The 21,317-nt window shown below is 50.3% G+C and overlaps 1 protein-coding gene across 1 annotated transcript in view; it reads left to right on the forward strand.

Moving 5' to 3' along the window:
* The window catches only part of LOC111178778 (kinesin-like protein KIF6), a 77,904-nt gene that overhangs the window by 41,752 nt on the left and 14,835 nt on the right, over nucleotides 1-21,317 (forward strand). Inside the window, exons 3-5 of the mRNA XM_089919865.1 lie at nucleotides 1,311-1,361; nucleotides 19,666-19,750; nucleotides 20,891-21,026. Coding sequence (XP_089775991.1) covers nucleotides 1,311-1,361; nucleotides 19,666-19,750; nucleotides 20,891-21,026 — 272 coding nt within the window. The remainder of the gene's footprint in view (nucleotides 1-1,310; nucleotides 1,362-19,665; nucleotides 19,751-20,890; nucleotides 21,027-21,317) is intronic.

The following is a 21,317-nucleotide window of genomic DNA, read 5'->3' on the forward strand; positions in this document are numbered from 1 at the left end:
CCCTAGAACTTTTGGGGAGTGACAAGGTCTCCTGTGACTGCTTCATTGGAAACTCAGTTCAGGTGTAGCCTTTGAGGCATAGAATGAACTATATATGAGGAAAGGAAGCAATGAAGTTCCCAGGCTTTCTCAGAATCCCCCAGTGGCCTGATCACATTTCCCAAATGGGATGTGCAATACAGACAGCGCTGACATTTTAACAAGTGTGCTGAACGCTTGGACATAAACTAACCCCAGGGCTGCTGTTGCAGCCATGCCTCAAGCACGGCATCACGGAGTTTCAGAGATGGAGGAAGCCTGGAGGTCATTTGGTCCCAGCTCCTACCCAGGGCAGGAATTCTCCATCTAACAACCCAACAGATGGCTGCCCAGCTTCTGCTTGAGCATTTTCAGGAAGGGGCTCACTGCTCTGCCAGGAGATTTAGTCCATTTTGAGACAACTTAATCCACGTGGAGACAGTCCTCGTTGTGAGCTGTTTCTTCCTCGTATTGAGCCCCAAGTCTGCCTTCATTCGACTTGACTTTTACCCTCAGCAGTAGGACAAAAATAAATCTGTTCTCTCATCCATATAACAATGTTTAGATTTTTAAAGACAGCCATTGTCTCCATAACTCCAAATATTTTTTTTTCCTGTCTAAACATCTCCAGTCACCTTAACCATTTCTCACATGGCGTGGTTTCCGAACCCTCACCATCCCAGTTACCATCTTCTACGTATTTTCTATTTTACTCATGTTCCTTACAAAAAGCAGCTCCTAGAACAGATAACCAGCTGTGGCCTGACCTGCAGAGCGCAGCGGTGCTCTCACCTCCCTTGATCTACACACTAGACCTTGATTGATGCAACGTGGAAGTAGATGTGTTTCCTACCAAATGATCAACTGTCGTGTTCATATTAAGGTTATCATCTACTAAAACCACCATATTTTTTGACACACTTTCTTATAGCTTAAAAGAAAGAAGTGGATTTAAAAGGGATCCTATAAATTATTAAAAGATCAAATCCTGCCTCCCCTTTCATTAGTAATAGACACATAGAACTGTTTGAGAGACCTAGCAAAGATTATGAGTGACATACTAAGATAACCGAACCCACAGATAGTCCAAAGGTGAAATGTGTGCTTATATTGATACGCCAGGGCCCCAGCCTTTGCAGCCTCTTGTTCCACACATCCAGGGCCTGCAGGGCTGTGCTTGCTTGGTCTTTCATACTCTACCTAATTTTCTTAGCTCGCCACCTGCTTCCTAGGCCACGTCTTCCTCCAGCCCACTGGAGACTCACCAGTGGTTTCCTTTGTGTCTTTGACAGGTCGCCTGAAGGAAGAAATCACCCAGCGGCACGTGCAGCAGGTAGCTCTAGGTGGGTACAAAGTGGAGCCTGCAAGCAGACAGGGAAGGTAATACAGGCTGACCTGGTCTGGGAAGCCCACGCCCAGCTGAACAACAACCCATCCAGAACCCTTGGGAAGGTTAAAGGAGGGGAGGTTTGCGGTCAGTGCAGCTTTCTTGGGACGCCCCTCCTCTCTGGGACCAGTCAATTGGGACCAATTGACCAGGGACAATTCACCCCCTATGTCCCAGCTCCTCAGGGCCCTACTCGGAGCTTTCTAGAACCACGACTAACTCATCGCAGCAGTAACGGTTGGTGATGAAAACAGCTACCAGTGGCTGAACTATCTCTGTGCACTGCTTTATGTGCACGTCTCCTCATCCTCACAACAGTCCTAAGAGTGCAGTGCCTTTTCCAGGTGAAGGTGATTCAGTGACTTGCCCAAGGTCACAGGCTAGTAAGTGTTGAAGCTAGGACTTGAACCAGGTCTCTGAGTCCACACTGGACGCTCTTGGTCCCCATGCAATTTACTGCCCACAGAAACGATGGGCCCACTTCATACATTAATAATGCAAACACTAAACCAACAGAGTGATATTGTAAGAGGGCCTGGGCACCTTTTAGGCAGTGGGCATCTGCAGAAAATGCCCCCTTGTGACATGTGACTCAAGGAAGTCATCCAGGAGGAGTGTGCAGCTCCCTGGAAGGCTGGTGGAACAGGGCTCCTGGGCAGGGCCCCCCCGTATCCTCTCCCACTAGCCTGGGATCAAGCCTTCTAGAGCTTTGATTAAATAAGCAATTCATACGTTCCGAACAACGGGATTCCCCTTGAAAGGGGCTGGCCCCTGGAATGACCTGCAGTTGGAGAAATCCTGTGCGCAGGATCTCTGGGGGTAATGGAGTAGAGCCCCAGCGTCATGAGGGTAATCCATCTGAGCCTAGTAGCTTGGATTATTGGGAAGGTTGGTTGTTTAGTTTTGGTCATAACAATGATCATACCAAATAACTACTGATTATATCAGGAACACAGAACAAGGAAGCCTAAGACACCCTGATGGAGCCCGAGCTTTTCCCTGGCCCCGGGACTGAGGGGTCAGGCAGATGTGCTGGGCCTGACCTCCCATTGCCCGAGGCCTGGGCAGGGTCTTGGAGCCAGGATTCTGCGGAGCACCTTCCCCAGCACACAGCCAGGGCTGTCCGGGGCCCTAACTCATAGCGCCATGCTTGGGAAGGACACAGGGACCTCTGTGGGGAGCTGCGCCGAGGTGCAGGTCACCGGAGAGGGAGTCATCCCTAGCGCTGGCTGCCACCTGGTCTCTTCTTCAGTCTTCATGATGCTTGTTGAACAGAAACAATGATGTGGAAAATACCACTCAAGTAATTCCAAGGGCGGTTTTGCTCTAGGGCCTGGGGAGTCATTTCCATGGCTTTCAGGGCAAGAGGTGTTCCATCCTCTATGCCCCCGCCCCCCGTCCCAACCCTGCTGCGTCTCTTCAACCGCAGGCTCCTCCTTAATTCCTGTGTTCACCTCTCTGGGAGCCTTCTTATGAACTATAGCAGGTGTCAGGTGAAGCAGGGCCCAACTTTGCCTGAAGTTCAGCAAACTTCAAAGAGAAAGCACTTTGGCTGAAAGTCCAATTAAGAGCATTTGAAATACCTATTTATTTTAAAAGCATACTATCCCAATTAGAGAAGAAGTGTTACCATCTCCCTGCTGCCATTTTGAGATCAAATGCCACATTGCTATCCAGACGCCTTAGGAGATTGTCTGATGGGGCTGTGGACCCGCCGGTGCACATGTGTCCCAAGGGACACATTTCAGAAGGGACTTCTTCTCATTGAGAGAAAGCTCTCAATGCAGCAGATTATTTACAGCGCCATTTCCTGCCTTAACCCTTGCCCTTCAGACTAGCCTTGGGGCTGAAGGCCAGGACCCATGGCTCCTGTAAGAACAAAAACAACTCGCTCGGTGTATTTGGCTTCCTGACGTCCTGTAGTTTGGGCTTCAGTACAGGGATGAGGCAGTGACTACACCTGGTCTCACCCTTCCATTTCTGTGGGTTTGTGTTGCGGTTCCTTCCCCCTTTCTGTTCTGTTTCTTTGTCTGTTTCTTCTCCTCCCTACTTTCCCTCACCCTCCATTTCAAGTATTCCCTTTGATATTATTTCTTTCTTTTACCTACATGTTCCTAAGTTTCCATGAAAGTGCAGGTGGGGTCGCTTGGTTGAGTTTGGGGTTTTGGGGGCTTAGGGGGGTCAGCAGTAATAAGCAAGTCTGAGCAGGAGAAGTTTTCTCATGTATTTTGCATAAGAATATGTCTCTGTTTGTATGAGTAGACATATGGCCAAGAAAATTTGCAGAAGTGTAATCTCGTAAAGCATACTTAATGGTGAGGTGAGAGGCCCCGTGTGGAAGAGACAGCAGACTGATGAAAGAAGGCCAGATCCAGTGGAGAGCATGTCACCATGTCAGGAATTTGGGGAACACTCAAAATATATCACTTCCTGATTAATTTACTACATTTTACTGCTATCTCTGCTCATGAGGTTATTTACAATGACTGCGTCTGTGCCCTGGACACACTGTCTCACGGTGTGCTTCTGTGCCTCTCTTCCCAATTCCACCCTCAGTGACATCCCACTGGCAGCTTGAAATCAGCCACAGTGGGAGTATTTACACCAAGGGCAAATACTGTTATAAACTGGGGCTTTCTTTCCCAGAGAGCTAGTTGTTAAACGTTTCCCACCACACCACTGGCACACAGATAAGCACCCATGGAAAGGCCCATTCTGTGCATGAGCATCTTTGCTCTTAAGAAGACTTCTACTCCCCTTCCCAGCTGAAAATCCACATTATGGTTCTGCCTGCATTCACTGCCCACCCAAGGGACCCTGGTCCTTTTGAAAGGCAGTGACCAGGGAAACCAACGGAGACAGTGTGGCAAGAGAAGAATTGGGCCCAGTGGGCCCCCTTGATGTGACAGCCAGAGCTGGAGGGGGTGGGTTTCTTAAGAAAGTCATCAATGACCAGTTCTAAGAATATCATCAACAAACAAGTTACTGCTGGACTTAGAGCAGGGCTGACTCCCGCACACTATTTCAGGAAACAATAAAACTATTATTTTTCAATTAAGCATCATGTGGAAGTGACACTAACTGAACTAGATCGAGCCGGCTGAGTTGAGAGTGCTTTGCTGAATTCAGCTGCGTGTGTTTTTCCCTCTCTGTTGTGCTAGCTCCCCAACGTGGTAAAGTGTTGTCAGTGATGCAGCTGGGACGAATCAGCAGACGTTTCTTGAGTACTTCCCCATGTGCCGTGGCTCTAAGCTCTTTACTTGTATTTCCCTCTTTAAAGCTCCTAAAATCCCCATGCGGGAGGTACTACTATTATCCTCACTTTACTTAAGGCCCAAAGGGGTTAAGGTGAACCTACCCAGCTTTGCTCAGCCAAGGACACAAATGCAGATTGAGAGCTTGTGCTGTAACCACCACACTGCACGGCCCTCAGCCCCAGGCTGAGCATTATGGAGTCCACAGAGGGACAGGGATTCAGTGCCTGCCCTCGAAGGGTGCATAGCCAGCACAAGGAGATATATACATTAAAAAGATAACTCTTTATCTAATTCCGGATTTAGACACATGTATTATTCTATCCACTGTCCTCTTCCTACTGTAGCCCCAAACCAAGTTGGCCTTGACCTCCTCCATGCAGCCTTGCCCACCCGCTCCTCGCCAGTCTGCTTTGTCCTTTAGCCTCATGCACCTCTGCTGAAGCACCAACCTTGTTTTGTAATTATTTCCATAGCTATTCTCCACTCTAAAATGTGAGCTCCTGGAAAGCTGGGTGCAGTCAAATTAATCTCTGTACCCCCGGCAGCCAGCACAGGCAATAAACAGGCCAAGTCAATGCTTCCCCAGATGACTCCCAGACTCACACATCTTGCAAAAGTGGAATGAGACATTTGAACATAAAATAAGTCCATTTAAAAGAAGTAGAAGGAGTAAGTGCTTTCGGAGCCCACAGCTGAGCGGATTACATCACACAGGCAATAAATCCGACTCTGTCTTATCTAGCCACCAAGCAGAAAGAGGAGTACCCAGAGTTACACAGTTTTCATTTTCTGACCACAGGAAGCATACTAACTAATTTATCTGCAGAAATAGAATGTCTTCTGGAACTAAACACAGACCAGAATTTATCGTGAGGACCTTTGTATAAAGGACACTGAGTGACATAGTGAATGATGTCGTCAACTGCAGTTTTACAAAAGATACCGCAACGTTCCACAAGATGATTCTCGCATTGACCCTCTGTAAAAGCGAGAGGCCTGACATTAGCGCATAACTCACTGAGAGGTGATGTACTCCAGGAACCCTGCTTTCTGACGGCCTCACAGCTCAGGGCGAGAGCCCAGGAAGCCATCCCAGGAACGGGGGCTGTGCCCTCTCTCTCAGGTGTCTCTTCCAAGCAATATTTGATCAGGGCCTGGATCTCCTGCAGCTCACGATCAAAATTCTACCACGTGCCTGTGATTAAAATTTAAAAGGCCCATCGCACTACCAAGTAGCATGTGAAATGTGACAGGTAAGAGGGACAGACCATCAGAGCTTCAGGACCTTAACAGAGAGAGTGGCCCCTGGGGGGTGTCACCAAGGCCATGGGCCTGAGCTGAGCCTTGAAGAATAAGCAGGAGTCAGAACCACAGAGAGGAGGGTGGGAGCAGGGGTTAGTTGTCATGTGTGTGCTGAGGTGGGGAGGGGGGGAAGGCTGATTCGGGGTGCGTGTGTGTGTGTGTGTGTGATATGTATGTATGAGGGGGATGTATGTGTGTATAGTGTGTGTGTGATATGTATGTATGAAGGGGATGTATGTGTATATAGTGTGTGTGTGATGTGTATGTATATGTATGTGGGGGGGTGTATACAGTGTGTGTGTGTGTGTGTGTGTGTGTGTGTGTGTGGTATGTGTTTGTTTTGTGCTTTGTGGGGAGTTGATATGAAGTAGTCCAGAAAAAGGCCAACACGGTGAGCTGGGCCAGTTCACTGAGAGCCTTGAATCCAAAGATTTCTCTCATAGGCAGTTGAGCCACTGAGCATTTTTGAGCAAGGAAGTCTTGGTCAAAGAGGCCTTTTAGGAAAAGAAAACCCCAGGCGGTAGCTCGAACGCCTCAGCATTTGCTACCTGACTGGTGAGTAAATAACCTGTACCACCCTGGAGACCCCCCTCACCCAAGCCTTCACCCGGCCCCTGCACTGGGCGATTCCTCCGGGTACACACGCCTGCAGCCCAGGCCCAGGGAGGGGTTGAGGACTCCTGGCCATCTCTGGGTAAACCTGCTGCAGACACTGCCCAGCGAGATCTGGGGCTGCCCGGGGAGTCCCACGCTGACCACATGCCATGCAGAAGCGACCCCTGAGAACAGGCCATTGTAGCTGCAATGCCTCGTGGGGCCCTCGGATTACCACCGGGTAGCGCGCGCACGCTACCTGACCTGAAGAGCCGGCAGTGACAGCGGTGAATCCCAGCAGGGCCTTAATGAGGGTCGACAGAGGCACTGACCCTGAAGGCTCCCTGTTCTACCTCGTTGTTCCAGCTTAGAGCGCTCTGAGGAGTTCTTTTCTCCTGAACGGTGTTCCTGCAGTGACCTCTTGTGGCGTCCCTGCCATTCTCCAAAGACAGGCCACCACCACTGCCACCTTCTCCCGTGTGGTGGAAAATTAAGCCTGAGTCTTGAAATGCTTTTTGGAATTCTGAGCCCGGGAGCCACAAATTTGAGAGAAAGCAAAAGGCCAGACTGTCATCAATGTGTTCAGCAGACTAGCCTGGGCACCCAGCATGAGACCAGGAATTCCAGGATGAGGGGAGGGACCACTGATGGAGACAACTGGAGCAACCCTCCCGGCATCAGCCAGCCCAGTGGTTTTCAAAATGGGCTCTAGGGGACCCATTTGGGCCACGCTGTGGCCCCTTTGGGACCACAGGGTGAGGGTGAGGGGACCCAGGGTGCAAATGGCAGGACCCCAGGATTTTCACCTGGTTCAACCAAAGCAACTTCTGTTTCTCTTTTTGTCATTAAGCCTTTGCTTGAAGAAAAGGTTCTGAGCTTTGAACACATCTTCCTCCCTTCGGAACTTGCAGCTCTTTTTGAGACATTTCCAAAGGCAGACAGTCCAAGCTTCCCTTCCCCAGAGCTATCTCAGTTTCCCCTGGGCTCACACGGAACTCTGCATATGCTTCTATAAGAGAACTTGTCACTTGTATAGTAATTACTCAGTCTTTTATCCTTCTCCCCCAGCCCCAAGCACAGTGATTGGCACACAGAAGGTCCTCCCTAAGTGTTAGCTGAATAAATCAGTGATATCTAAGGGATCCGATTTTTGCCTTAAAGATTCACCAGCTAAGGGACTCTGTGCCTAGGTTCCAACATCTGTAAAATGGGGGTGGTTGGATTAAATGATATCCTGTGCCCAACAGCCCATCACAGTCCCTGGGACTTAGCGGACGTCTACAGATCCCTGGTTGAATGAACAACTGAATCTAACACTCCTCAGCCGTCAAGTGCCACAATTGTATCTCTTTGTGAACGCAGAGTTCCTTAAGACATGCAGAAAACACTCACAACCTTGGCGAGGAGACATGCGAGGGCTTGGATGGGTTAGAGATGTTTTCATCCTACCTGAAATGAATGATCCAAATGCTGACCCTTTGGAGTAAGGGAGAAAGAAAAGGAAGCAGCTGGCCCAGAGGCTGAGATGGCATCTCAGCTGGTTCCAAAAGGACTCAGGTGGCTCTGTAAGACCAGTGATAAAGTCTCACCACCTGAGCCGATTCTAATCCACAGGTGCTTGTGAATATAGGGTCAGCTTCGGTGACACAAGGTCCTTGGCCAAATTTCCAGGCTCAAGATGGAGGCTGGGAGTAATAAGGAGTCCCCACCCCATTTCCCTGCCCAGTTCCCAGTTGCCAAGGCTCCAGACCCTTCGAGTAGTTCCAACTCCCTCAGCAGCCGTTCTGGAGAATGGAAGGCTGTGGGCCTCAGCCCCGGGGTGAGTCTTGAACAGCGACCATGGTTTAGTAAAAAGAGCACTCGCTCTAGAGTCAGGAGAACCCTGCTTGATGGTGCCTCTGCCATTCGCTAGTCATGTGACTTTGGTCCATTAACCTTCCTGCATTTCCGTTTCCTTGTCCATAAGAGAAGAAGAACACCTACTCCCCAGGACTGATCTCAGTGCTGAGCGAGGTGTATATGTGATGGAGCCGAGGACAAAGTAGATGCTCAGTGAATTGTCAAGAACTGTGACTCTGGGTGTCGGGAACCAAATGCCCAGGCAGTGGGCAGAGCCCCTGGCCACAGAGCTACCACAGTCCTGGGCTACCAACATGAGTTGGCATAACTGGTGGAGGTCACCATGGTCCCCAGTCACCACGTCTCTCTACCCACATTTGCTCACAGGTTCTATAAATCACTCTTCTTTGCAAAAATACATCAAGCCCCAGGAAGGGGCTGTCTATTCCTTTGAGCACTTGAACACTGATGATCCTGTTACCAGTTGCCAGAGCCATATTTTTCATTGTGCAGATATGCAGAAACCATATGTGCTGCTTTGAGTGAATTAGGCATTTGACCGATGTCTCCATCAGTTGGGACTGCTGTAACAAATTACCACAGACTAGGTGGCTGATAAACAATGGAGATTTATTTCTCACAGTTCTGGAGGCTGGAAGCCTGAGATCAGAGTCAGGTTCTGGTGAGGTCCCTCTCCTGGGCGCAGACTGCCGGCTTCTCGTTGCGTCCACTTGTGCTGGAAAGATCGAGCCAGCTCTCTGGTCTCTTCTTAGAAAGGCACTAATCTCATTCATGGGGGCTCCACCCTCATGACCCAATTACCTCCCAAAGGCCCCACCTGCAGATACCATCACATTAGGGATTCGATTTCAGCATGTGAATTTTGGAGGGGACACAGTCCATAACAATCAAACACAGTAGACAAAATTCTAACCTCTTGACTTCATCTGCAAAAATGTATCTGATAAAATATACCACGGCCGGCTCCTCCATCTGTCCTCTCTTGTGTTTGGCCAGTCTCAGCCCAGAAAAGTTCTTACTGTTTTGCAGGACCTATGGTGTTGCAAGCATAGTGGAGCTGGGTAAGACCTTCCTAAATCCCCAAGGAAACTGATGATGCGTTTGGGGAAGACCTACCAGCAAGAAACCGGGGTCGTCTGTGCTCAGATACAGACGATGGGTGCTTTGTGTTCCAAATAACCCACATAAAGCTCTAAGTGGTGCTTTGAAAATACTGATGTCTATTCAGAAAACCATGAGGGCACTGTTGTACAGAGAGCTGTGGGCAGGGGACACCCAGAGAGCAGAGCAGAGCAATTTCCAAATAAAAAAAGAAAAGGAAAAGAGAAGCAGGGAGAAGTGAATTGTATAGATAAAGCCTATGACCAACCATTGGGGATGAATCAGGCAATATCTGATATCTGCAATATCTAGAAGATATGCAACCTCCACCACCTGGCAATTCCACGCCTAGGAACATATACCTGAGATGGTGTCACATGTGTGCCCGAGGGGGCACTCCTGGCAGCATTGTTCTTATCATAGCAGACAGTCAAACGAACAAGAACCAAGACAGGAGACCACGCAAAGGTCCCCAGTAGGGGGTGCATAAGGGAGCGAGAGCTGTGATACAGTCACACAGTGGAACACCCTAGAGAATTCAACATGGATAAACTGGATTTACGTGTAGCAGTGTGAATACGTCTCAAAAACACAATGGTGATTGAAAGAAAGAAAATTGCTGAAGGATATATATGGACCCATACCGTTTGTGTAAATTCCAAAATTTTCAAGACTTTTTGTCGGGGCGGGAGGGAATGGGAGCTTTGGACATGAAAGATTCATAAAACACACAAGTACAGGTGCACAGTCCGACAAACGGTTATAAAGAGAACACTCTGCCACCCTTAAGTCAAGAAATGGCTAAGTAACGTTTACAGGGCACTAGAGACACAGAGCGCGAATATAAAAGCATGAAGGGAAGGCTATGGAGCTCCATCAGGACAGTGATGTTACCTTCAGGGACGGAGGGTGGGGCTAGGGGAGGGCACAAAGGAGGCCTCCACCAATTCTGAACCGTTCTAGCTCCAAACAAAGCCCAAGTCTAAGGCAGCTGTGCAAACTGCTGATTTTTAGATTTTCCAAAATACTATTGTTATTATATCATTCTTTGAATATTTTTTTGTGTTTGTAATGGTTTATAATAATTTCTACGAAGGACTAGATTCCAGCGGTTCAGAAATCAAACACAAATGACTGTTCTCGTGGAATCATTGTGTTGGTGGAAGTGGTAGTAAAAAGTGAATCCCAATTCAATTCCAATTCATCTTCGTTTTCCTCACTACCGTTCATGTCAGAATCATTTTACTTAAAGAGGAAAACGGAAAGTTTACCACCATTCACTTTCTCCTCCAGGTGCCTTGTATTCTCTGGGAGGGACTAACAGCTGCAGATGGTCTGCCTGCATGTTGAACAATACAGGGGAAGCGCCTGTGAAGGCTGCTTTTTATTGCTCTCCCCCTGTTTCTATAAATCCTCACAATGGAGAGAGTTCTTCTCCTGCCCCTGGAAGAAACTGGGCAGCCCAGTAACTCAATTGTTCATTGTTAATTACCAGCAAAACAAACAACAACAAAAACGACAGAAGCCCACAATGGTCATTCTGTATTGTAACTAGAATCTCAATAGTTCAAATTTCACTCAAAGATAAGACTTCCCTCCCTTTCCCCAGCTAAGGCCAACCACCAGGAAGAGAGGGACATGGTCAGCTCCTTCTCTCTCTAACTCACTTCTTCCCTCAGCCTGCTAAGCTGTTTCCCCAGAAGGAGTTGGAGAGAAGAAGGAAGGGAGGAAAGGCAGTTGGTAAAGATCACACTGAACTGGTACCATTGTAACACAGCTTTGTGCTCTCTGGGCCCAGCAAATGTTCACAGATGACTCTTGCTCATTCGGGGTACTTTCACGGGTCCCTGGAGGCGTTCCTTGTCTCGAAGGAATGCACCTCATTCGGACAGTTGCTTACCTGTACAGGTCAGGGTCCAAACGGGAAGCAAGTGGCACTATTCAAATTAGCTATTGTGAAGAGAGTTGAATGAAGTCCTGTTGACAAAGGCGTGAGCAGAGGGTAGGGAAACCACAAAGGAGATCGCAGTACCCCAGAGGTACTAACAGCAGCAAGGCAGGAAGCATCAGGCCTAAGAGGGCAAGGGAGTGAGCAGTTATGAAACTTGAAGACAGAAATGGCTGTGCAGCTATGGAGAACAGTATGGAGGTTCCTTAAAAAACTAAAAATAGAACTACCATACGACCCAGCAATCCCACTACTGGACATATACCCTGAAAACCGTAAGAGTCATATACCACAATGTACACTACAACACTGTTTACAATAGCCAGGACACGGAAGCAACCTAAGTGTCCATCGACAGATGAATGGGTAAAGAAGATGGGGCACATATATACAATGGACTATTACTCAGCCATGGAAAGAAACAAAACTGAGTTATTTGTAGTGAGGTGGATGGACCTAGAGTCTGTCATACAGAGTGAAGTAAGTCAGAAAGAGAAAAACAAATACCGTATGCTAACACATATATATGGAATCTAAAAAAAAAAAAAATGGTTCTGAAGAACCTAGGGGCAGGACAGGAATAAAGACTCAGACATAGAGAATGGACTTGAGGACACGGGGAGGGGGAAGGGTAAGCTGGGACAAAGTGAGAGAGTGGCATGGACTTATATATACTACCAAATGTAAACTAGATAGCTAGTGGGAAGCAGCCACATAGCACAGGGAGATCAGCTGGTTGCTTTGTGTCCACCTAGAGGGGTGGGACAGGGAGGGTGGGAGGGAGGTGCAAGAGGGAGGGGATATGGGGATATATGTATACATATAGCTGATTCACTTTGTTATACAGCAGAAACTAACACACCATTGTAAAGCAATTATACTCCGATAAAGATGTTAAAAAAAAAAAAGTAATGGCTGTGCAGAAAGGCTCTGGCCATCTGATAGGAGCTCTGACCTTCAGTAAAGCAGTGCATCCAGCTCGTGGCCTCTACAGAGATGTCTGGGGAAAGAAATACCTCAGCCTGTCTCCTCCCATGCTCCAGTCCCTGCCCATGTTCCCCATCGGCTGAGTCCAGCCAGAGGGCGGAGGGCAAGGAAGCCCACTGTTCTACCAGCCAGGCTCCTGGGGTGAGGAGCAGAAGAGGAGAGGGCGGAGAGTGGATTTGGAGAAGCAAAAGGAACAGGCCTAGCTCTCCCAGGCTTCCTGTGGTCCACCGCCAGGTTTGTTTCTCCTAGGGTCCCTCTAGGTGGCTTTATTAAAAGGGATCTAAGTTTTAAGTGGTGTGCCAAAGGGTCTGAGTGCTGTGCTGGACCCCGCTCACTCTGGCTCACGAGCACTGACCATGGGCATCTCCTCCCAGCTCCAGATTCAGGAGCATCATGCTGGTGGCGTGAAATCAGTCACACCACAAACATTGGCAAACACTACAAATCAGGGCTTTTTCTCTCCAGAGAGCTGGTTGTGACACATCTGCCAGCATGCCTCTGATCTCAGGTGACCCTAACGGACTCTCCTCCATGCTGGAGCCCATGCTTTTGCCACAGAAATGGCAGCCACTCTGCTCTTGCTTCTCACACAGCATCACATGCCCCACCCTCTAGAGTTCTTGAGGGGAGTCACAGTTCTGTCCACACCACACACACACAACACACCGTGCACACACACAACACACCGTGCACACACACACCACACCACAAACACACAGATTCCCAAGAGTTCTCATCAAGCTTTCTGAGCTGTCTCCTTCAAGCCCTCTCCCTACCTTGGGAAGGATCTCTACACACATTACCCCCAGTGAAGCGGATAAGGTGGGCTGAAGGCAAACTACTAGGGTCTTTAAAAAAAATCTCCAGAAATTTCTTTTGGCCCTTTTCTAACGTCAATGTGCGCATTTTGGTTGTCTGCCCACTCTTGCCACATCACTTTGAAAATGTGCCATTTCTACTGCGTAGTCTGTTTCCGAACTCACTTTTGACTCTGAAATACAACAAAATTTTGCCAAATGAACAGATTGGCTTACAAATTGCCTAGTAGCAGATAAGTTTTCCAAAAGTGGAGGGAGATGATTTTATTAAGGATTCTCAGTTCAATTCCTAGAAGTCCTAAAGTTTCTTTTACAAGCCAATCAAGAGAGTTGACCAAACCCCACTAATCATTATCGTTAGAGGTTTTCACAGGAGGAAGGCCTGTGCTCACCCTCACAGGTGTGGGGAAAACTGCCCTCCCCACAGTCTAGGTATCCTGAGAACACTCCAGACTCGCTGGGTCCAGTGTGACAAGGATATAGCTGGGTTTTAGGGATGCCAAGCTTCCTGCTAATGTCTCTCTGAAAAGCCACTGAGATTAAGAAATGTGGTCACCACTGGTCAGTGAGGCAAAAGTGACAAGAGGGTAGAATTGCCGACGGACTCGGGCTCGTAGAGAAACCCTGAGTTCAGTAATGTCGGCACACTTCTGAGGAGTGAGGAGGCCTCAATGGGCTGGACGCAGGCAGGAGCAGCCTTTGCACAGGCCTGCCTCTGAAGGGGGTGGGGAGAGGGTATCAGGAGCCTCAGAAGGAGGTGCCAGGCTCTGAGTGGCTGCACCCAGAGAATGCCGACCGGAAAGCAGAGATGGAGCTGGGGTCCCAGCAGAAAGGACTGTGGAGAGTTGGGGGAAAGAAAGAGCTCCCATTTGAGCAGAGGTGATCGTGGTCAGGAAGTGAGTAAAGAGACTAGAAGCATCTTTCCTGTGAATGCGGGATGCTCCTGGGGTCTCCCTTGTATCATTTGCAAGTCCACACTGACCCTCTGTATGGGCCGCGTCCTCCTCCGGGAATGCAGTGGAGGGGAGCAATGCCGAAGGAGAGAGGCCACCATCCCAGGGGTCTGGTCGTGGGCAGAGAGGCCCAGAGTGGACGCAGAGGCAGTTACTCAGGAGGGAAGGGACGCAGCTGGCCTTCCATGGGCAGAGTCCAGGCTCCAAACCGGCATGGGGAAGGATTTTGATTGTGCTAAAGCTGGGCCATCTGTGCTCTCGGAGAGTGCCCCATTCTCCCTGCGGGAAGGACGGCAGTGGTGAGTGGGGACCCGAGCAATGATCAGCCACAGCCCTGGGTCCGCAGGGTATTCACCACGCCCTTGAGTCCGAGCCTGCCGTGGACAGCGATGGTGTTACACAAAATCAACACCAAGAGGCATGGTGGCCCTAAGCACCTGTCAGCGTGTGATCACTCCAGCTGGCAATAAATTTGAGCCATTAAACAGGAAATGGTCTGATCGGGAAGCCAGAACCTTTGCCTCTGAGCTGCTGACCATTGTGGTAACTGAGCTACTGACATCATCCATCTTGGGTAGAATAGACACTTTGACTTCGGAAGCAAGGTGAGGCTGTGATCTGGGCTCTGTGAGACAGTGTAGCCCAAGGAGGCCCAGAGTGGGTGTTCAGGGAGCGAATCTGTAGTTGGATAGCTAAGGCCCCCTGCTGGAATGCCTCCGTGGCTCTGCTGTCTCGTCTGCCACGGTAGAGCCACATAATTCATGGCCTTTCCCGCGCAGGGCACCGGCCTTTACTCCTTGGAAGACCACAGGGCCCCTTTCGGCTGGTGCCTGGTTGGAAATGTCAATACCGCCTTCCTTAGGATTCCTAACACACAGTTAAGGAGACAAGTAGGCTGGCTCTGGGTGTTCTGGGGGCTGCCTTGGGGGGGCCAGGCTCCCGTGGGGAACGTGGGTAGCGAAGCTCCTCGCACCCATCAGGCGAGCTGCAGATACCCGGTGGGAGCAGCGTGCAGGCCGTGGTTTCGGTTAGGAAAGGGCAGTCTGCACAGGCTGGCACTCGGGGGAGAGACTGAGGCTTTTTCTCAGCCCCGGCCCCGCACCTGAAAGGCATTCATGGAAAAGAGCATCACCTTCAGATACCAAGGACGAGTCAATACCGACCTCAGTGATCTGCCCCATGGCTGCCTTCATTATGCCAGTCGCTTGCAAGGGAAAAAGCACCAGCTTTGAAGTCAGACAGAGCTGGGTCCTGACTCCAGCTCTTTTTACCAGTGGTGTGATCCCAGGGAAGATGACTTCCCCTGTCAGAACTCAGTTTCCCCATCTGTGATGGGCTTGTTATATAAGGGCCACAGAGCAGCCACATGGTGGATATCGTTATTCAGATATCCACCATCTGCAAGGGCCAAGTGCAGGCAGCCCAGCCCTACAGAGAGTGTGACTTCCTTGGTTCAAATCCCTGAGCTCCTTTGCCCCACAGTGGCTTCCAAAGGTCTGGAAGGTGGGCGGGGGGCAAAGGGCCATGTTGGCCCCCGTATAGCATCCTATATGAACCCCTGCAGGTCCTGCATCCTCAGTGACTCCTGCATGGAGTACTTGCACTGAAACTGGACACAGAGCCTTGAACGGTGTTTCTTAACAAGGGGCGAGCATCGGAATCACAGGGGAACCTACCATCAAATCCTAACTCAGAACGTCTGGGGTAGGGCCCAGCAGTCTTTGCTTTTACAAGCACCTTAGGTGATTCTCAGGTTCACCCCCAGTAGAAAGCCAGTGAATGAAAGAAACGAGATTCTGCACATTTCAGACATTTACTGACTGTAGGAGAGGTTTTTTTTTGGGGGGGGGGTGTAGGGTATGGGGAGGTGGGAAGAGAAGGTACAGTGATCTTTCCAGTGACCCTGAAATCATGCCAGGTATAAGGGGACCCACAGGAGGCTGGCCTTCCCAGCAAGCACCCATTTGTTCTTGTGCTGCTGGTTCCAAACACCTGACACATCAGAGGTGGGGTCAGCCTGAGATGTGTGTGCCCTTGAGTCACCACGCCCTTGTAAGTTTCAGTTACTATTTGACTGCTCAGGGCTTCCTCCGTGTGTGACATTCAGATCTACAGCCGCTGGAATGAAGCCCTTCTTTTTCGCTTCTGTATTGTGTGGGAGACAGCTGCCCACACAGACTCACAGTGTGACCTCATGGGCCACTCAGGGCTATGACCTTCAGTGCTCCCGTCCCAGCCAGAGTCCTGTGCTTGAAAGGAGGACTCCTTGTGCCTCCTATCAGGTGACTGGAGGTTCTGTCCCTGGCCACAGTCCCAGTGGGCATGGAGACCTGCAAAGCGCAACTGCCCTTTACTTACTCCCTTTTCCTCTGTTCCTGCTCAGTCGTTTTGTCTGGTTCCCTTTCAGTTCCCAGCCCCTCTTTCTCTTGAGAGAGGGCTGATAAGCCAAGCTGCAGGAAGCAGCAGAAGCAGCCAGGGCCGTCTCCTGGTGAGGTTACAATGCATTTCACTCAGCAAACATCACTTTGGCAAGAGGCCCCTTTGGTTGTCATGGCAACGCGGGTAGCTTGTGTCTTGGGGGTATGCTGTGCCCTCATTCTGGCTGCCCAAGTTCCCTTGCCCCAGCTTTCTTTCCCAGATCCTTTCACCACCCTGGCGCCACCTCACATTAACTATGCTTCAGTTTGGAGCAGCTTTGTCTTGACCAGCAAAACAACTGCTTGGCTTTGCTATCAAAGGAATAGATCACACCATTCCTCTCCGCAACGCCCTCCAGCCTCTCAGCTCTCTCAAAGCCAACGTCCTTTCCAGGCCCTCAAGGTCCTACCCGATCTGGCCTCAGTTTCCTCACTGGCCCAGGCTTCACCCCAGAGCAGGGTCTTCACTGCATCTCTCAGGGGGTTCCTTGGTATGGGATCAAAAAGTGTTAAAAGGACAAAGGAGAGCCACAGCTTTTCTTTTTTAACAGACTCGGAGATACACGTGTCCATTTCTGAAACCATTAGGAAAGGAAATATTCTATTTCAAGTCCTGCCGTTATCAGTTTGGTGTTGAGATACTTCCTTCAGTTTATCAGGTCTGACGTCTCCCAGAGAGGACAAGGGCCAGTGAGCACGGGCAGCATTGAGGGCACCCTGGACGCGGAGTCTGAACAAACAAAGCACTGGGGAGATACAAAGAGCAGAGGGACCAGTCCCTGCCCTCGAGGGGCTTCCGGTGCCTAGGCCTGGGGGACCATGGGTGACGAGGACAGGCAGTTTGGCTCATTAGGGCCACTAAGATGCACCAGCATGGGGGACAGCATAGCCTTCGGCTGGGAAGTCTATGGTATCTATGAGTGAGACACTTGCTCAGCCAGTTTACAAGTCACAGGTGATACTTGACACAAGGGACAGAGGGTCACAGGTGCCTGGCAGACAAAGAACAGAATCCTGATCCGCCTAGTGTATTTATCAATGAGTTAGATAACGACATCAAAGCAGCCCAAAGGGAAAGAATAAGGCATGCCAGAATAAGGACCTCTCAGCAGGCTAAGCCCCCAATAAATGGGAAATGTTGCATTTGTGATTAAAAGGATAATCACACTGAAATAGAATGCGTTTCGACAACCACTCATAAATATAGGAACGTGGGTAAACTGACCGCAAGCTTAACAGAAGACCGTGACAAACTGACATGACCATGACAATGACGAAGCTGCTGAAAAACAAAAACAGTGCTAGGGGGCTGCCTGGTATAAACGTCTAGCTCTTTGGAACCAGAAAAATTGGGTTCACATCCCAGCCTTACCACTTATTAGCTCTGTGACCTTGAGTTATTCACCAACCTCTCCGAGCCTCAGAATCTAACTGAAATGAGATGGTAATGCCTTCCCTGCTGAGTTATTTTGAGAATTAGCAATAAGATGAGTAGGCCACCTAGCCCAGCGTCTAGTAGAACTTGGCAGAACCTGGAATATAGAAGGCGCTCGGTAAATGGTCGTTGTTAGTAATTCACCTCCTATAGAAATATAGAACGTAAATTTTTCAAAGCTGGGAGAACTCTTCTCTACCCTGCCCCTCTCGGGCCTATCCGGAGTATGATGTCCAGATTCAGGCTCTGTACTTCAGATCGATTAGAAAGTCACCTTGCTACTGAGCCCTCAGGTGAGAGAATTAGGCAGAGTCAGCCCGGGAATAAAGCTCCAGGCACATGTGGTATTTTGTTGTTGTTGCTGTTGCTGTTAAAGTATTTAAAGAACCATCAGATTAAGAAGGAGGACAAACTGTGCTGCTCCAGAGCTCCAAAGGAGAGGTGAAAAGAAGTTAGTGGGGCAGGTCTCACCTCCAATTAAGAGGAAACAGAGCTGCCCGCAAGGAGGTATGCTCAGTGTAAAGCACTGAGCCTCACCCCCAGCAGTATGGGGGGAGAAAGCAGATGACCATCCTCAGAAATGTTATCGAAGGAATTTCTGAATCGAGAGCCTTGCAACCAGACAAACCTGGATTTGGATCCAGGCTCCTCAAGTTAGCCATGCGGCCTTGGGCAGGTTAACCTCTTTGAACCTCCATGCCCTTATCTGTGAAAGGGGAGCAATAATACCTCCAATGAGTACCAGAAGGATTAAGTCTGATCATGTCCAGAAAGCACCTAGCGTGTGATAGAGTCTCCCCTCCAAAGAGTAAAAAGTGGGGCTGCATAACTCCTAAGACGCGTTCTGAGGCTGAGAAATGCAGTACAACCACCGAGAGCCTCCTGGGAAGATAGACAGACCCCACCCACCAGGCTAGGAAAGGATGGGCTCCAGACAAGCACACAAGCAACCAGAGCAGGCAACCCGGCAACCAGCAGTGACAGCTGGTGTGTCTGGGGACACAGTCCTCACCTAGGACTTGCCAGGGCCCTGTGGGCAGGGCGTCTGAGCATGGTTCTCAGCCCTGGGTGCACACTGGGTTAATCGGGCTTAGAACCACTGCTTCAGAGGGAAGTCAAAAACGGGAGACATGATTTGAGGCTGGAGAATTCGGCACCTCAGCTGAGGCAAAGTAAGATGTGAGCCGTTTTAGTGATACCTTCTTGGTTTATGAAGGGCTCAGTATCAGAGGAGGGGGAAATGGTGTTTTGCATCTTCCCTGGGGACTCAAGAGGAAACGAGTGAACTCCATGGTAAAAGGATTGGTAGCGATATAAGGAAGAATTCCCTTCCAGTGACAGATATGGGACAGTGGGAGGGACAGTGGATGGAGCATAATCATGGAACCCTCCTCTGGGGCTCTCAGCCGAGCAGAGGTTGCCACCCAGAGGAGGTGGGTAAAGCAGGCACCCATCCAAAGGCCCCAGAAGGACTCACAGGGTCCCTTTCACCTGGGACGCATGATGACTGTGTCATCCGCTCTAAACCACACTCTCCCTTGACCTCTCTTCCCCGCTGGAGGGAATCATCAGCATCTCCCTTCTCCAGGTATCTCAGGAAACACACCCACGCCCTCGGCGCCAGACCTGCTGGAAGAGAAGCTGCGATCACGACTGCAGGAAGAAAAGAGAAGGTGCCCTTTCTTTTCGCCACACACACCCTGACCCCAGCCCCTCGGGGCCACCTGGAGCTGTGCGGCAGGGCAGGGTGGCCACGCCCGTCCCAAGCCTGCAGCTACTCTGGAAGCGGGTCCTAAAATAGCTGGAGGAGGTGCCACCTTTCAGCAGGCAGTCGTGAGATGCAGGAAGCCGAGGCAGGGTGAGGCTGGAGTGGGGAGCAGAAGGCCCAGCCAGGCTCCAGCGCTGGGATCAGCCTCTGCAGCCCCAGCGCAGGCTGCAGCCCAGGAAGCGGCGAGCCTTGTCTGCTGCTGCCCTCTAGGGGAGCCCAGGAGTATGACCATGGAGTACCTCCTTCCCCCCACTTCTCTCCTGAGGCTCTTTATCTGCAAGGTGTCCAGAGAATATCAGACCCTCCTGCGGCCATTTAGGGCCCCAGAATGATTTAACCTGCAGAGCGAGGAACCTCAAGCATAAACAGACATCTGGTCATTACTGATACAAGCTTCTCAGTTCATTCATCCATTTAGGCATTCAACAGCTATCTCCTCTGCCACGAAGATGTTTGGGGTAAACCAAACAAGAAACCTTCCTTACTCTCAAGGGGGCAATGCTGTCACTGTAACACACACCACCCACCCCTGGGCTGGCTAGGCATGTACCCTGAGCGCCCCCTGTCACACTGCCCCCACCCCCAGATGGCCTGGGTTCAAACCCTGGCTCCTCTGTTTATTAGCTCGGTGCCATAGAGCAAGTTCCTCAACCTCTCCATGCCTCAGGTTCCAAATCTGTAAAGGGGAGATGATATAATAGCGCCTTCCTCATAGGGCTGTGAAGAGGATTAAATGAGTTTATAGACGGCAAGGGCCTAGAGCAATGCCTGCCCTTCAGTGCCCAGTAATGGTACTTATCCTTCCTGGAGAGGGGTTAGTCCTGTCACACACAGAGCCCCACGGCCCACTGGACAGAAATACCTGGCTGTGGGCTCACATGCTGGTGCCATACTCTGGCCTGGGTGGGCAACTGTAAGGTCCCAGCCCCAGGCACCAAGGCTGCATGGCCAGGCTTCTGAGGCTCAGGCCCTGCCGCCGCCAGTCTCTTTAGAGCACTCCCTCCCTGCCAGTGACTTTCAAGACTCCTCTCTGACTCCACTGCAGGTATAAAGCAATGTTCACGCGCCTGAAGGCGCTGAAGGTGGAGATTGAGCATTTGCAGCTACTCATGGACAAAGCCAAGGTGAAGCTGCAGAAAGAGTTTGAAGCCTGGTGGGCAGAGGAGGCCACCAGCCTGCAGGTACTGGCAGCCATGCCCCTCACTGCCCCAGAGCCCACCCTCCTTCTGGGGCCTGAGGAACGTCAGGGCAGACAGGGAGGGGCCAGACCCCCAGCCCCATGGTGGGGGGGAGCAGAGGAAAAAGAATGGGGGCTTAGACCCGCAGTGCACGTGCTCTCAGCCCCTACCTCCTGAAGCGAGGGCTCGTTTTAGTAACAAGGAACGTGAGTGGTCAGGGGCTCACTGTTTCCTTGCTAGTGCCTGACGCATAGAAATGTAGGGAGTGGGAGGATTGCCACCATTGCTTCCTGA

The sequence above is a fragment of the Delphinapterus leucas genome, chromosome 10 (genome assembly GCF_059928025.1).
Source record: "Delphinapterus leucas isolate spDelLeu-1000000601 "Yukka" chromosome 10, BTC_Dleu_Yukka2, whole genome shotgun sequence".
NCBI classification, from domain to species: domain Eukaryota; kingdom Metazoa; phylum Chordata; class Mammalia; order Artiodactyla; family Monodontidae; genus Delphinapterus; species Delphinapterus leucas.